Source organism: Pagrus major, chromosome 6 (genome assembly GCF_040436345.1).
Source record: "Pagrus major chromosome 6, Pma_NU_1.0".
NCBI classification, from domain to species: Eukaryota; Metazoa; Chordata; class Actinopteri; order Spariformes; family Sparidae; genus Pagrus; species Pagrus major.
The window spans coordinates 35,894,852-35,909,857 of record NC_133220.1 but is presented as its reverse complement, the minus strand read 5'-3'; the positions used below and the strand labels follow the sequence as shown (position 1 = coordinate 35,909,857).

Here is a 15,006-nt window from a genome sequence, read left to right as displayed (position 1 = left end):
GAGTTCATTTTTTTTTTTTTTAATTTCAAACTACCGTTTCCAGAGTCAAAATGAACTTTCACACTGTACTCTGTTAAGATTTGGTATAGAATGAGTAATGGCAACAAAAATATGGTTATACCATAAGTGAATTAAAAGTAAACTGGCCTGTTTTTTTTATGCCATTAGAGGAACCAAAACCATCAGCATCAGTTAGCCTTTAACCCTTCGAGTATTAAACTGTTGACATTTCTGATCAAATCAACCAAAAACTTAAGGCAACAACAACAAAAGACATTGTAAGCACTTGCTGTCAGTCTTTGACATGCTGACCAGACCTGACCTGGACAGGATAGCTGTGGACAAAGAATACTGAATGAGGTCACATACTTCCTGTAAACTGTAGCGAGCCAGACCTGTTATGTAAGCGCTGATAGAAGCTGACAGGATTACAATGAGGATGATATATGACACTGTTAACTGCACTCTCTGATAACTTTGGTGACCAGCTCTTTCATCTTTAGCAGTGATTCATCCCTGCTGCCCCGGGCATCTCATATCAGCCTACCAGCATAAAACAATAAACCTAATAAACACTTGACAGAGGCATTTTTACATTGTTACAGGAATTATTCAAACAGTGCAGGCACAACAAATATAAAAAATAAGGAATAAATACGCCTTCATCTATCCAATTTTACTTCCCCCAAAATGAGAGATAAAAAATAGAAAATGTAAACATTCATTTGGACCAGTGACATTTTCCTGTAGTTTGCTATAATTACAGCAGAGACACAAAGACAAATAAGCATACAGACTTTAGCAGGAGCTTAAAATAACAATAACAAGTTCTTCAGTGCTTTAATGAGTGACTCTTATTCTGTGTTCACACTGTCAGCAACAAGACCATTAAGTTCAGTTGGAGATGCTCAAAGTGTGTGAGTGCAGAGAAAAGAAACCTGAATGGTCTGTCAGTAATATTTGGATTTGAAGCAATGCAGTCTCAGAACACAATCGCAGAAACCTATAACCTACGCTTTGAAATCTTGCTTTAAAGGTGTGATTTGTAAAATATGACTTGATATGAATTCGAAGGTAGCTCCAAAAACATGGGGCAGCATATCACCAGAGTAACTGACAACTGCAGTGGCCCTACAGTTTGTCTGGACCGGGACCTCGGATCACAGAATGAGTTTTTGTTGAGTATGAATGATGTGTGTTTTGTGATGAGTTAACAAGTCGGCCACAAACTTTCATTCAGATGGTGTACAGTTTTTTTGTTTAGTAAGGAGAAGTAGAAGTATTTCTTGGCATTTTGTGAGTTTACTTTGGACAGCTGTCTCAAGTTGCATCATTTGAAGCCAAGTGACAGTCCAGTTTAGTCCAGTCCAGTCCAGTCCAGTTGAGCTTTTTTACTGATGACTGTATATCATCTAGTATGCTGGGTTACTGTGTTCTGATATTTGTCTCTGCCAGTCCTAATTTTCATGATGTAACACTGTCAGTAATTTGATGTTTACATTGTGATGATCATATAATGAGTTTAACCTGATAAATATCAAAACCTTGTAGCTGTATTCAATAATAATCTGTTTAGGGGGCATCTATTCAGTGTGCTGGTGCCTTTATTTATTTTACTGTTTTCTTTTTGCCAACACACCTAATTATAATGGGATATGTATAGACTACTTTCAACGACATTGTCAAAGACATTTGTCAAATGCAGATGTCATGGTTTGAGGAACTTAGGTTTAAGTTTAAGTTAAGTTTAGAGAACAATTGAATGTTAATTTTATAAATTTCCCAAGACAATATGGTCACTTTTGTCATTTCAAAGGGCTTCCAAAGATTGAAAAGCTGTGCTGTAAAGTTCCAGGCTTTTCAGGATGTGGGCAGCACTGACTATTCAATTTTGACAGGTAATACCAGGCAGTGAAATGCATGTGGAGCTGTTCTGAATATTTTAGCTCTTTACAGCTCTCAGACCACCCACACCTGGTCACAGTACACAGAATTATCAGTCAAGTTGATCTCAGTGTGAACAGACATGTAACACTTTATTGTATGTACAGGTGTTTTACACACCTTTGAGCCCATGAATAATTTACACCTGAAGTCTGTATGTCTCGCCAGCTACAGTTTGAAGGACACGAATATGAGACGCGTCAGCCACAGATGTGATGGTCCCCATAAGGCATGGTTTACACAAATACACAACCAGACAGGGCTGCCCTGCCCCCCTTCTCCCTTCAACCCATATAGACTAAAAAAAGACCCTCTTTCATTTGTATTATTATTCAAAAAATAAATAAAAGGAAAAATGAAACCCTGCCTTCCTCCCCCACCCTTCCAATCCCTGCAGTGCTACAACCTTCCCCGACCGCTGGAAGCCATTAAATGTAAAAAGTCCACAGACTGGCTGAGATCACAGGCCTAACAACGACACAAGAGTGAGTAGAACCAAGCCAGTGAGGAGGAGGAGGAGAGGGTGACTGGACAGTGTGGAGGAATCGTTCTGCACCATCATACCAGTCCCTGTGTGTGAGAGAGACAGAGAGAGAGTGTGTGAGAGAGAGAGGGGTGGGGTATGTAAATAGTCAATTTTAAAAGGTGTAGAAGTACTGAAGGTAACATAAATATTTTCCTCTCAAGCTGTAAATTAGTACGCTCTCAGGTTCAAATTTGTACCAATTCATACATAACTGGACTTAGTTTTGACCCTCAAAATAACCATCAACATAACAGCAAAAGGTAGCATCAAATGTTCATCCTGTCACATGGTTGAATTGTTCAACCAAATCAAAATTTTGCCAGTTTTGGACAACGTACAATTTTTTTCTTGAGTCTTCACACTCCTTCAGTGCACTGTGTATTAGGGTGATTTCAATAAGGTGCAGACAGCACAGTGAAGTCTGTCAAGTAATGTGAGGGGAGAGGTGTTGAAAAGATGGAAAGATATCAGGAGGAACAAAGCCCTGCCTCAACATTGGTGAAAACCTTTTGACCTTTCTTTTATATCCAGAGGAACTTAAATGTCTCACCATATAAAACCATATATAACTGTCACCATCCTATATTTGTTTTAGGTACTGCAAAATCATTTATGATAACACGGCCATGAAAGAAGAAAAATCAGCACAAACAGATTCTCAGATTGTGCATGTCTGACCGCTCCTGCTCTCCGTGATCCATTTTATTCTCTTTGGTAAGTGACCATGGTAGAAGCAGGGTACTGTCCTTTGAGGTGTCCATTATCAGGAATCAAAGGACTCTATGTTGTCAGACATTATCCCTTACACATACAATAATATTTATTTGTGCTGGTGACAGGTAGCTCCTTTCTCTGCCATTGATGGCATATTAAAATCTAGGCCATCCTAGCCTGAGAGGAATGGGGTGCTATGGGGTGTTTGATCACAGGGTTGTGGCTGCTGTACCACAGACTTGTGGTGCAGATGCAATAATTCCAGTTACTGTTTCTGTAATTCCTCAAAGATCATTTCAGTGGTGTGTGTTTATTCTCACCTGAGTCCCGGGACACAATAATCTCGTGTGCTGGCCCGTCCCCTCCCTCTCCCCAGGACCGAATCTCCAACACAACGTAACCATTGTCTTTTGGCAGCGGCAGACTCACTGATGTCTTTGCCTTGTCCAGAACTTTGAGCGCTGTCTGACCTTCATGCTTGTACAGAACCTGACACACAGAACACAGCAGGTCTACCATTTCGTTCAATGACAACATTAAAACATACAGGCGTCCTTCTAGTTAGCATCAGATCAAAAACCATCCTGCTAAGAATAATCCAAAACTTGTTGAGATTTTGGTGGTTTGTTCCCCGCAATGTCACTGTGTACAAACTAGGGCTGCAGAGATTAATCAATCAATTAATTTTCAACTATCAAATTGTTCAACAACTGTCTAACTGACTAACTAAACGTCAGAATTCTCTGCTCTTTAAATGTGGTTCTCTATGGCAGTAAACTGAATTAAACTGAATATCATTTGGCTGTGGTCAAAACTGGGCTTTGGGAACACTGATCGACATTTTTCACCCTTTTCTGACATTTTTTAGACCAAACAATGAATTAAATTGAGAAAATAATCCACAGATTAAGTGACAATGAAAATGTTCCTTAGTTGCAGGCCTAGTTAAAGCCACTAATAGATATCTTTTGATGAACTTGCTTTTCTTATGCATAAGTTGGTAGGAACCCAAAACATGTTCTATATTGTTGTACTCTCATTTTATTGCTTTTCATATCTTACATGCAGAGGAGATTACAAGTATCATGATCTGATCAGTCAGCAGTATGTTTACTCCTGCCAAACTGTATGAGGGGACTTTTTATTCAGCCTCTTAACATGATCATCATGTGATCTCAACAGTTACATTTGTGTGAACATTCTTAATCACAAAACATCAAACATCAACCGATCTTAACAGCGTTTAAATGTTCATAACATACCAGAGACATCCTGAAATCATGTGGATCAAAGTCAAAATAATAAGCAAAAGAAAAAATCTACAGTTTATTTTCCAGTCTTACTAGGATTTTGTAGTCCTACTAATAGACTTGTAATGGCTTAATTAAGATTTACTGTTCCAACATTTTACCAGGTTAAACATTAAGATCTGAATATTTTTGCACAAGTCTGAAGACACGATGTCTGTCTGTGAAGTCTTTTTTGTCTTAACTTGACTTATAGTGTCACTGTCTTCAGTCAACACCTTTGGATAGTGTTATCTGAGAGAACCCTTTTAGAAAACGCACATACACACACTTTTAGACAGACAGTACTCACTTTGTAGCCCAGTACAGCTGACTCATTGTGCATGGCCTTCACATGGTCCCACCTCACCGTTACCCATAAGCCATCAGTCTTCCATGACACGTTGCCTGGACGACGATTAGGAGCTGTAATGGAAACAGAAAAATGTTTTTAAAAGATTAAAATAGATAGCAGAAGGAAAAGAAAAAAATCTGACAGTGTGTGTGAAAGAAATAACTGAAATACTCAGCTTGGTGTTGGGATCTTTGGAAACTAAATATCTGGATACCCTGTCCTCTGTTGCTTCAGTTTAATTTTTCTCTTTCACAAATCCCCAAACTTGATAAAAGTGCAGAACTAAATCACTGGAGCAGCCTTTTAAAATTCAAATCTTTACATGATAGGATGGTTAGGATTGTCATAAAACATTGCAAAAACTAAACATAAACATTTTAATTTTAAGACAAAACTTTATGTTAAATGTCTACAACCCAAAGACTGTAACACATACTTTTATATAACCTCTTGTTATTTATTACAAAACTACCTATCATATATTTATCTATGTTGTAATGTACTTTATGTATGTTAATATTTATATATCTATCTATACTATGTGTCTATATTTTTCTATAAAGAATGAGCAAGTGGTTATAAATGGTCTTAGTATGTGCTAGCAAAGGTACATTATAGCATTTGTATTACCATAAAGCAAAGTAGACCACAGGGTTTTAAATACTTCATGAAGACAGACACACATACTACAATTATTCAGTATAGAGGTAAGTGAGGTATATTATGACAGGTCTCTGTGTACAGTCTGACTCCAGGCAGAGGAGTGATGCTGCTCTGAAACAGAGATCATGTCTAATCCTCCTGTTGAAAATGTTTACAACCTCAGGCCCAGGAAGTGTTAAGTACCTACTCTCCTTCCTGAGTACTGAGACCCACTGGCTGCTACAGCTGAGAGGGAGGGGTGGAAAAGGAGACTACATGGGTCATTTAACCAGATGGTATTAGTCATAGGATCTTTAAGACAGGACATGCCTAAGGAGACAACACCTGTGTGCGTCTTTACAGTGTATCCGATACCTCTGTGTTGGTGATGTTCCTAAAATATCATAATGTATGTTGCTCCAGGACCATCATTGCAAATGACAAAATAGAGACCAAGTGAAGCAAGCCATCGTGGCTGAATAAGGATATGACTTTCAATTGTTCTTTGACTTGTTCATACTGTTCCCTTATTATTTTCTGTTTCTTTTCAGTTTACTGTCACTGTTTGGTTAGGTTTAGGTAACAAAAGTACTTTGTTATGTTTGGGTGAAAGAAATAGTTAAGTTTAGATAACAAAAATACTCGGTGTAGTTGACATGGTCCATCTCACAACATTGAACATTAAACACGTGTTTTAACTTCTCTCATGTGCATATTTTTCCGATCTTTTTCCCTGAGTCGCTAAACTATGACATCATAAAAACGCGATTGGTCAGTTTCAATGATGGCCTTGGAGCAACGTTAATTATGATGTTCCAGGAACAACACCAACAAGGGGATATCACATTATGCATTTCTGTGCATCTGTGTCTGTGGATATGGAAAGTCAATAATGACAAAACCACTGCAAGTCAAAAATGAGAAAGTCTTGGGGAAGGGAGAAATCAAACTGTAGTGACTCAGTGCACGTCATGCAGCTCTTTACTGAACATTGTGTTTATTTTCTCTGTTGTCACCAAGAAATAATTAAGAAAATGATCACCTGACACTCTGCTCAACCTCAAATGTCATAAATAAAGGCAGACAGGGTAGTTATTATATGCATATACAAGGTACCTGACTGCCCAATCATTTTAAATATACATATACACCATTAATACAGATTGCTTCCTTAAACAGCTGGCATTCAGCAGATGGATTTATCAGTGTTTAGCTTTAAACGTATCTAGAGTCATAAAAACCTGTCGCTAATCTGCTTTCCTTTCACCCTTACTGAGCTGAGGTGACAGACAGATATGGTCATATCCTTCTACAAATCTGACTGTGTGCACTCAGAAATCTTTACTTGCTGGTTTTGTCTGTTGCTCACTGACAACATATGTAACTGTGTATGCAAGTGTGAGGGCAGAAGCCATACGTGGTTTCCTGGTGGTGACAGTGGTGCGTGGTGAGGGTGGCCCGGTGCCAGCGCTGTTGTATGCCAGAACGGCGACATGGTATCGAGTGCTGGGTCGAAGTCCAGAAACTCTGGCTGTCGTTTCCAGTCCTGCGGTCCGCACTCGGTCTGCTGCCGCTTCCCGTTCATGCTGCCGCCAATACCGGATCTATGGACACACATCATGTTAAAAAGAGGCCCTATCCTCGCTGCAGTGGCCCAGGGTTTGAGCCTGATCTGTGGCCCTTTGCTGCGTGACATCCCCCCTCTCTCTCATCACGTTTGCTGTCCTATCGATTTTTTGGCCTTGAAAAGGCCAGAAAATACATATATATATATAAACCTATCCAGGAACTGCCACTTTATTATATACAGTTTAAGTTTCAGGATGTCTCAGATTATTAAAACTCGACACATTCACAGCAGCAGACGCAATTAATATGTCACTTTTTTTTCTATTTGAGTTCTGTGTGTCTGTGGTTGTCATGGCTGTCTGTCTCAACATTTATTATCTTAACTTTACCAACAGGCCGAGAATGTGCCGATATCAGCCACAACAGCACTGACTGAGTAATACATTTATTATGATCCTTGTTATGATCTTGCATAACAAATCAAATCAAGTTGATAAATTGAGCTTCATCAGGTTCAGCTTGTTGGACAAAAAACAGTGAACGGGAGCTGATCATTGATTTTTAAAAAAAAGGAGGCAAAGACACTAGAGCTGAGGTGGAAGAGATGAACACACCAGACTACAGAGCAGCTTCTTTCCTCAGACTCAGAAACCCCTGAACTCATCCTCAACACTCCACCTTTAATAATACTTTATTTTTATGACTTTTATATCTTTTGTGAGTAGCACAAAGGGACAACAACAGGCATTTTGTTATATCACCCTGTGTTGTAGAATGATAAATAATACAATGTAGTACCTGTAATAAAATGATAAGAACTTAGGGGTGTGGAAAAATAAAATAGTCCTAGACACAAGGTCAACCTTGTCTATGCGAACAAAGTGTTTTCCCTATGGCAGATCAAAGAAAAACACTGTGGCTGCAGGATCAGGGAGAAATCTAAAGACAGGACAGTCGAAGGACAAAATACATCTGGGAGCAAAAATGTCCCTGATAATCTGATGTTACAAGTTGTGCTTTTTGTCCTCCATCTTATTTTAGTAGTTGGATGTCACATCACGTCTCTTCCCCTGCTTCTGTGGTGCAGTAAGATGCTATTGAGAACATACACTTTCTAGATATGATTTAGCTGGACCATATTTACAACAAATAAGAGACAATTCATGTCCTATACAAACTACATTTTTCTGTACATTGTAAAACAGATTACATTACTCAATCATGTAATTTTTTACCACCTTTGAATTTTATACTCACCTCATATCCTCTGAGGATGCCGTTGGCACTGAGCTGCTGGACGGGCTCCCATGAAACCTGAATCTCAAAGGCAGTCAGTGCTGTGGCGTTGATGCTCGACGGTCCCACCGTGGGTTCTGTGAGGAGTCAGTGAGAGGTCAGTCGGGCCAGATATGCCACAAACATCATGATGTACACTGTGACCTGATATTACACAAAATGACAGCCATGTTCATTTTTTATTGTCAGCGACTTCATAATTGAGCTGACTGTGGTCAATCTCCTCAGAACTGTGCTTGCCCTCTAGTGGTGACAGCAAATACTGCAGCTGGTGACAGAAGGCCCTTTACATATAGACTCTGCATTATCGCTGCAATGAAGCCTCATTTTTACGCTGCCTTTTATTGTTCACACTGAACCAAGCAGCGCCGGCTTAAAGCCGCTCCAGCGGCGCTACGGAACCAAAAGAGGAGTGCCGTTACACATCATGATGTTGACATAACCGTGTTCACCTGTTAATCTAAACATGTATCCGCCGACTGTTTATAATCCTATGGATGCAGTGATAATGTGTTGTGATTGAGATCCTGACCCACCATACGTCTTGGAAAATGTCAAAGTTATGTCTTTTGCTCTAAATTACATAATTACATAATCACCATCAAACAGCGGACCCTGTCTGGCTCTCACTCATGGGGAGGGATGCTGTTTTCTGGGGGAAAGTTCACTGAAGACTCAGTTACGAGGGCTGACTGTCGCAGTGATTTTTTTCAATACAAGTTGCCAGAGACAGTAACCACAACAACACAATAGTGGAAGGCGACAAAAACGTGGTGAGTTAAAGCTCTGAGTCGCGTCACATAATTACGTCATTAGACTGTGGGAGCTGCCTGGCTCTGAGGCCGGGGACAGATGCTGTTTTTCAGGCAGAAATGTGACGAAATGTCGGTAGGACAGACAGGATGACAGACGCTTCTCCACGTATAACTGCGGTATTTTTTTCCTCATATAAGATGCCAAAAACACTACCAGACCGACACACCCCTGTTCTGCGCTTTACTGGTATCCTGGTAGTCTTAATGATGATTATCATAATCCCCTGAAGTTGATATAATGGAGAATGTAATTTTCTGGACTTATGGCTGCAAAGAACACATAGTACATCTGGAATGTAAGACAGCAAGACTGGGTTATGCTCTACCTGCTATAGTCGAAGCCTGGACTTTTTTTAGCATTTTAAGCTGAATATTGCAGAGGAACTGGAAAACATGGACTGTTAAATAATGCACTTGTGATCTGCTATATTTTGGTTTAACACTACTGTTCCATGAGGCATCCTGTTTATGGTCTACAAAAAAAGAAAACTGCTGGGTAGTAATTCAGAATACTTGTGAGTAAATGTTTCCCAAATAGAAATGACTTGGGCAGCCCACCAAAAGAGATCAACTCCTCCCCAGATGGAGTTAGTATTTATTATTCCTTTAAATCATTATTCCTTTAAAAAGTCTTTCACTTCTTTCACAGTGACTCACCTTCCTCAGCAGAGTGGACCACAGCGATCTGGCTGAAAGGACCTTCTCCTCTGCGGTTATAAGCTTTGATCTTCACCTCAAAGGGACTGTACGGTGTCAGGCTGTCGTTGTAGTAAACATATCGGGAAGACTCCACAAGAGGAATACGCACCACTGTCCAAGATGATGTGTCTTTCTTCCTGAATGCCAGGATGTAGCCAAAGCCATCACCATTCTGGTACTCTCTGGCCATGGGCTAGAAAAGTCAGCAGAAAGTTAAGATGCAAAAGCCTCATATTATCTTCATTTCAACTTTAAGGTACGGTAGATTTTTTTCTCATCATTTACATTGGAAGTGTTTCAGCAAGGGTTCTTTTCACAGGAATTATTACAGCAAGCAAAAACAATCTCAGCGTTCATATGGACACGTAAGTATTGTTTTATGATAGATTTGAAAATAGTAAACCAGCGGACTCCTAATGGAAGTACATAAAATCCACAGCTGTAGGCAGCAACACTGTGATCTTAAAGGGTAACTCCACCAAATTCACACATTAAAGTGTGTTTACAGGTTATTCGGGAGTACTACTGCATGTAAAGTAATGTAAAGCCTTTTGTGGCTCCAGAAGAAGCCGCATGAAATCTGATAAAATGCCTCCAGTGATGTCACTCAGTGCTACGCTCTAATGTAGATTAGATCATTGTCTACAAACAGTGCTGACATTGAAGTCGCTTGTTATTATGCTGTAGCATTTACATGCACAATATACTACAGTATGTGCACTTGGAGCAAACACACACACATACACACAAACCACTGAGAGTCACCCCCTTACCGTCCAGGTAACAATAAGTTCATTGTGGTCTCCTCCTCCTCCTCCAAGTCCACTGGGGGCCACTGTTGGAGCTGAGGGCCAAATATACAAACACACCATGATATATGTATATATATATATATATATATATATACTTACATGATATAATCCACATTAGTGGATCAGTGGCAAGTGGTATAGGTGGAAACAATATGTGGATGCTCCTATAGCTGCTGCATCACTGCTCGTCTGCTTTGGCTTGGTATTCAGATTTCTTCATACAGTATGTTCCAACATCCAGACATAGTGATGAAGTCAATGGTGAACTTAAGTTTAATGTAAAATGAGTGTGTGAAGCCTACTGGATGTGACCTGTGGCCTCTCACCTGCTTGCTGTGTGCGGATGGTGTGTGAGGGCATGCTTGGCTCTCCGCTGCCCAAGATGTTGCTGGCAATGACCTGAAATTCATAATCCATCCAGGGCATCAGACCCATCACACGAGCCGACTCTGCGTTCCCCTCAATGTTAACCGGGTCTGGTGTACAGTGAGGAGTTGTGTGATTATTTACATAGAAAATTATGACAAAGTCCCACAGCCAAAAATACTGAAGTACATATTTAGTCTGACTTAGTCCTCCCAACCGAGAAGCTGTTACCATTAAATATTTTTGATTTTAATACTAATACTTTAATTCTACAAAAATGATGCACATGACTAAAAGTTGATTAATCGTCATCTATTGATCACATGATAGTTTCAGTTCTACACACACACACACACACACACACACACACACACACACCTGTCCTCATCTTCTTCCACTCTGATGAGAGTGATGATCGGCCCATGATGATATATTTGCCGATGGGACTGTGGTTATCGTAGCCACGACTCCACCTGAGTTCCACCGATGTCTCAGCGACGTTCTTCACCAGTAAACCTCCAGGAGGCCCTGGGGGGCCTGGTCACAACACAGGAATGTTACTGTTTAGTCCTTTTCACACAGAGACGCCGCATTATTGGCGCAGTGAAGGCTCGCCATTTCTCCGCCTTTGTTTGTTCACACTGAACCAAGCGCACTGCGGATCCAAAAGAGGCGTGACGGTACACATCATGACATTGAGATGTGTGGTTTATGTGTGCCGACTGTTTATAATCATATGGATGCAGTGATAATGTGTTGTGATTGAGATCCTGACCCATCATACATCCTGAAAAGTTTCAAAGTTACGTTTTTTCGCTCTAAATTACATAATCGCCATCATTAAACTGCTGTATTTTTTTCCTCATGTAAGATGCCAAAGACACTACCAGTAACCACATTACTGTTGTCTGGTCCTGTAACGTTGCTTTGAGGGGTGAAGTGTGGGACATTTCTCTTTTATTTGATGAGTGAAGGATTGTTTAGTTGTCAGTCTGTGAACGCCATCAGACTGACACACCCCTGTTCCGCGCTGCAGGCTTTTCCATTCACACAGACACTGGCTCGTCTCTGCTGTGGCTCTGATACGGCTCTGATACTACCTCTGGAGGCGCATCAGAGCCACAGCAGAACTGTTCCCCTCTCCGCATCTGTACCTTTCACACAGATGGCGATGTGGTATATCAACGCATGATTCTGGCATTGAAAGGACAGTGTGAATGGGGGCTTTTGACTGAGTGAATGAAATAATTCATGGCTCAGTATGTATCTATTTACTGAAGTCCTGAGACTTGATCAGTGCTCCATGACTCAGATGATTCACAGTTAGCAGCACAGATAGCTCAAAAAACAGTAGAAATAGTTGTTCCGTCGAAGTGATTACACCTGTATACTTGAACACTGAACTTAGTGCAAAAAACAGGGATACTTTGCCTACATTGTCATAGAAATATTATACTTTATACTTGATTTACCCAAGTGCTGTGATCTCATTAAATGTGATCAGAAGAGTTATGCCTCCTCTACCTTTCTTCTGATGATGTTGGAGAGTAAAACAGAAAGCCTGAAACTGGGACGATTCTTCTCTTTTTTGGAGGAAACTTGTTTTAAAATGCGATGTACTGCAAAGGTTTAGAATATCAAACTGTATAAGAAGGACTTTAGTATAACGCCATCTACAACAATAATACAGCTGAAACTTCAAGAGACCATTTATCAGAATTAATGTTTGACTTTGACACTGACCACATGTCCTGTCATGTACTTGCTTTGACCAGTGATTAACAGGATTTATCTGGTGTTCTCTTCACAGCATGTTATGCATCTGTAGCAACTGTGTACCTCACTCCATCACTCCATCACCACATGATAAACTGGTTCCTTCTACACACCATACAGTTCTAAAAATGAATACAAATGATAATCGCTTTATCATTTATCAAAAGATAGTGAACACAAATGCGTGCGATTTCACTGCTGTTTTCCCCCTGAAATAATCCAATTCAGAACCAGTGTTTGCCCTCAGTAAATAATATGAACCTATCTGTGTCTTTCTTTCTCCTGAAGTTGTCCTTCTAGACAGGCGGTACCTGACAGGCTGAATTCAGGTCATGGTCATCAACCTCACTAGTTGTTGCTGAACAGCTCTGAAACCTCTGATCACCAACATCATATTAACCAAAAATACTTGTACTTTGGTAAAAAAAAAAAAGAAGAAAAGAAAAAATGAGCCATTGATTTGATAGAAAATGGAAAATAGCATCCATATTAGAAAGAGCTGGAATAAACGACAGCCTTTTACACTAACTTCTGTTTCTAATCTTTGTCCCCATAGTTTGCTGGATTGCATGAATGAGTTTGATGTAATTTTTTTTGTTTTAAATGTATTTTCTCATGTTTCTGTAGTAGCAGATATAGTGGTTTAACGGAAATAATATGGAAACAGAGCTCTGATGCATCTTACCTCGAACCACTAGTTTAGCTGACGCTGAGGCGCTGTCCACCACAGTCTGAGCTGTGCATGTGTACATCCCTGCTTGACTCAGCTGAGTATTCACAGTCAACAGGTCTCCAATGTTTTCCTTCTGAAAGGTCAAAGACAGAGCAAAAGAGAGAACCAAGCAAATGAGTCAAAGGCTCTGTTAGTCAAGAGCATGACAGACTGAGGAAATACACCAAACTAAAATTGTATGCTGCAGCAGAACATTATAGTGCTGACCATAACTACAATAGCTGAGGTATAACTCATTTTCAGCTAGACCCACAACCAGCTTATAAAATAGGAGCATCTTATTAAATCAACATTCATTAACATAAAGGAGGGGGAATGGATAGTTCAACTGGCTGTACTGAAATGAACTCTTAATATGCTGGAAAATATCTTGCATATATTGGTGGTAAGATTCAGCCTCTACCAGACTCTGCACTGCAGTTCATTTGGACATGAGGGGAAATCTAGAACTATTCAGTACATGAAGAAACAAATCTGTGCTCTTTGTGCTCAAGCATGTGTTTCCTGCTTAAAAGCCACAGACACAATTATAATCCAATAACTCAGGTTGCAGATTACTATGGGCGGCTGTACTATGATCTTTTAAAACAGTGCTTACAAAGGCCTAGTTTTGTACTGAACTGAATCAAACAGCTTGAACCAGCAGCACTGAACTTCAGTAGAATCAAAGACTAAACTGAAGACAGTCAGAAGCAGTACCTTTTAAGCATATGTCTGGTGATATATTTTCCTTATCGTGAACAAATCGTTTAAAAAAAAATAACGATGAATGTTTCCTTCAAACAAGTCTTGTGTGTCTGATACATCTTCCTCCGCTGTGCCATAGAGCTCCATTGTTGTCTAAAAACTATTCAAAACACATCAGTGAGCCACACTGTTGCACTGGGTGACATATTCCTTCATTATCATAAACACACATACTGTAGTTTATTTTGACTCACACACACTGTCCTGATGCCAGAAAATGCTCACAAGATTAATCCACTGCTGAAAATAGTCCACAACAAATGCACTATTTACAGCTGTTTGATGGATGTTTTCTGTTGAGCTGTAATGAAAGATTGGTGTTTTCTGTATGAACTGGTTGGCTTGGGGTTGAGAGCCACTTAAACTGAGAGATGGACTAACATGTTTCTTCTAGACTCTTTGAAGAAATATATAGAATATTGTCAGCCTTATTTTGACAGCACAACCTTATGAACAGTGATTTGATAACTTAGATTTAAAGAAACAATTACTACAAATCTTTGTACTTGTCTGGACAAAACTATTTAAATCTATACAAAAAAGGCTGTTTGGTGGAATGACTAAAAGGCGAGTGGAAACATAAAATCCCGAAAAATGTAACCACACAGTGTTCATCCTCCTCAGTCAAGTCAGATAGAACCTTTGATCAAAGATGGATCAATGTCTTGCAGTCTTTTCTTGAGAATTACGAACACTGACAACAGCTCAAAGCTGAGGTGGCTTCTG

General features: G+C 39.8%; 1 protein-coding gene across 1 annotated transcript in view; it reads right to left on the bottom strand.

The window, feature by feature from the left end:
* Positions 1-2,358: 2,358 nt before the first annotated feature.
* The window catches only part of cntn2 (contactin 2), a 32,798-nt gene continuing 20,150 nt past the window's right edge, over positions 2,359-15,006 (bottom strand). The window contains exons 14-23 of the mRNA XM_073468475.1: positions 13,486-13,606; positions 11,403-11,561; positions 10,985-11,134; positions 10,620-10,690; positions 9,805-10,039; positions 8,294-8,409; positions 6,885-7,071; positions 4,784-4,896; positions 3,505-3,673; positions 2,359-2,514 (exon numbers count right to left, since the gene is read on the bottom strand). Coding sequence (XP_073324576.1) covers positions 2,405-2,514; positions 3,505-3,673; positions 4,784-4,896; positions 6,885-7,071; positions 8,294-8,409; positions 9,805-10,039; positions 10,620-10,690; positions 10,985-11,134; positions 11,403-11,561; positions 13,486-13,606 — 1,431 coding nt within the window. The 3' untranslated portion in view covers positions 2,359-2,404. The remainder of the gene's footprint in view (positions 2,515-3,504; positions 3,674-4,783; positions 4,897-6,884; positions 7,072-8,293; positions 8,410-9,804; positions 10,040-10,619; positions 10,691-10,984; positions 11,135-11,402; positions 11,562-13,485; positions 13,607-15,006) is intronic.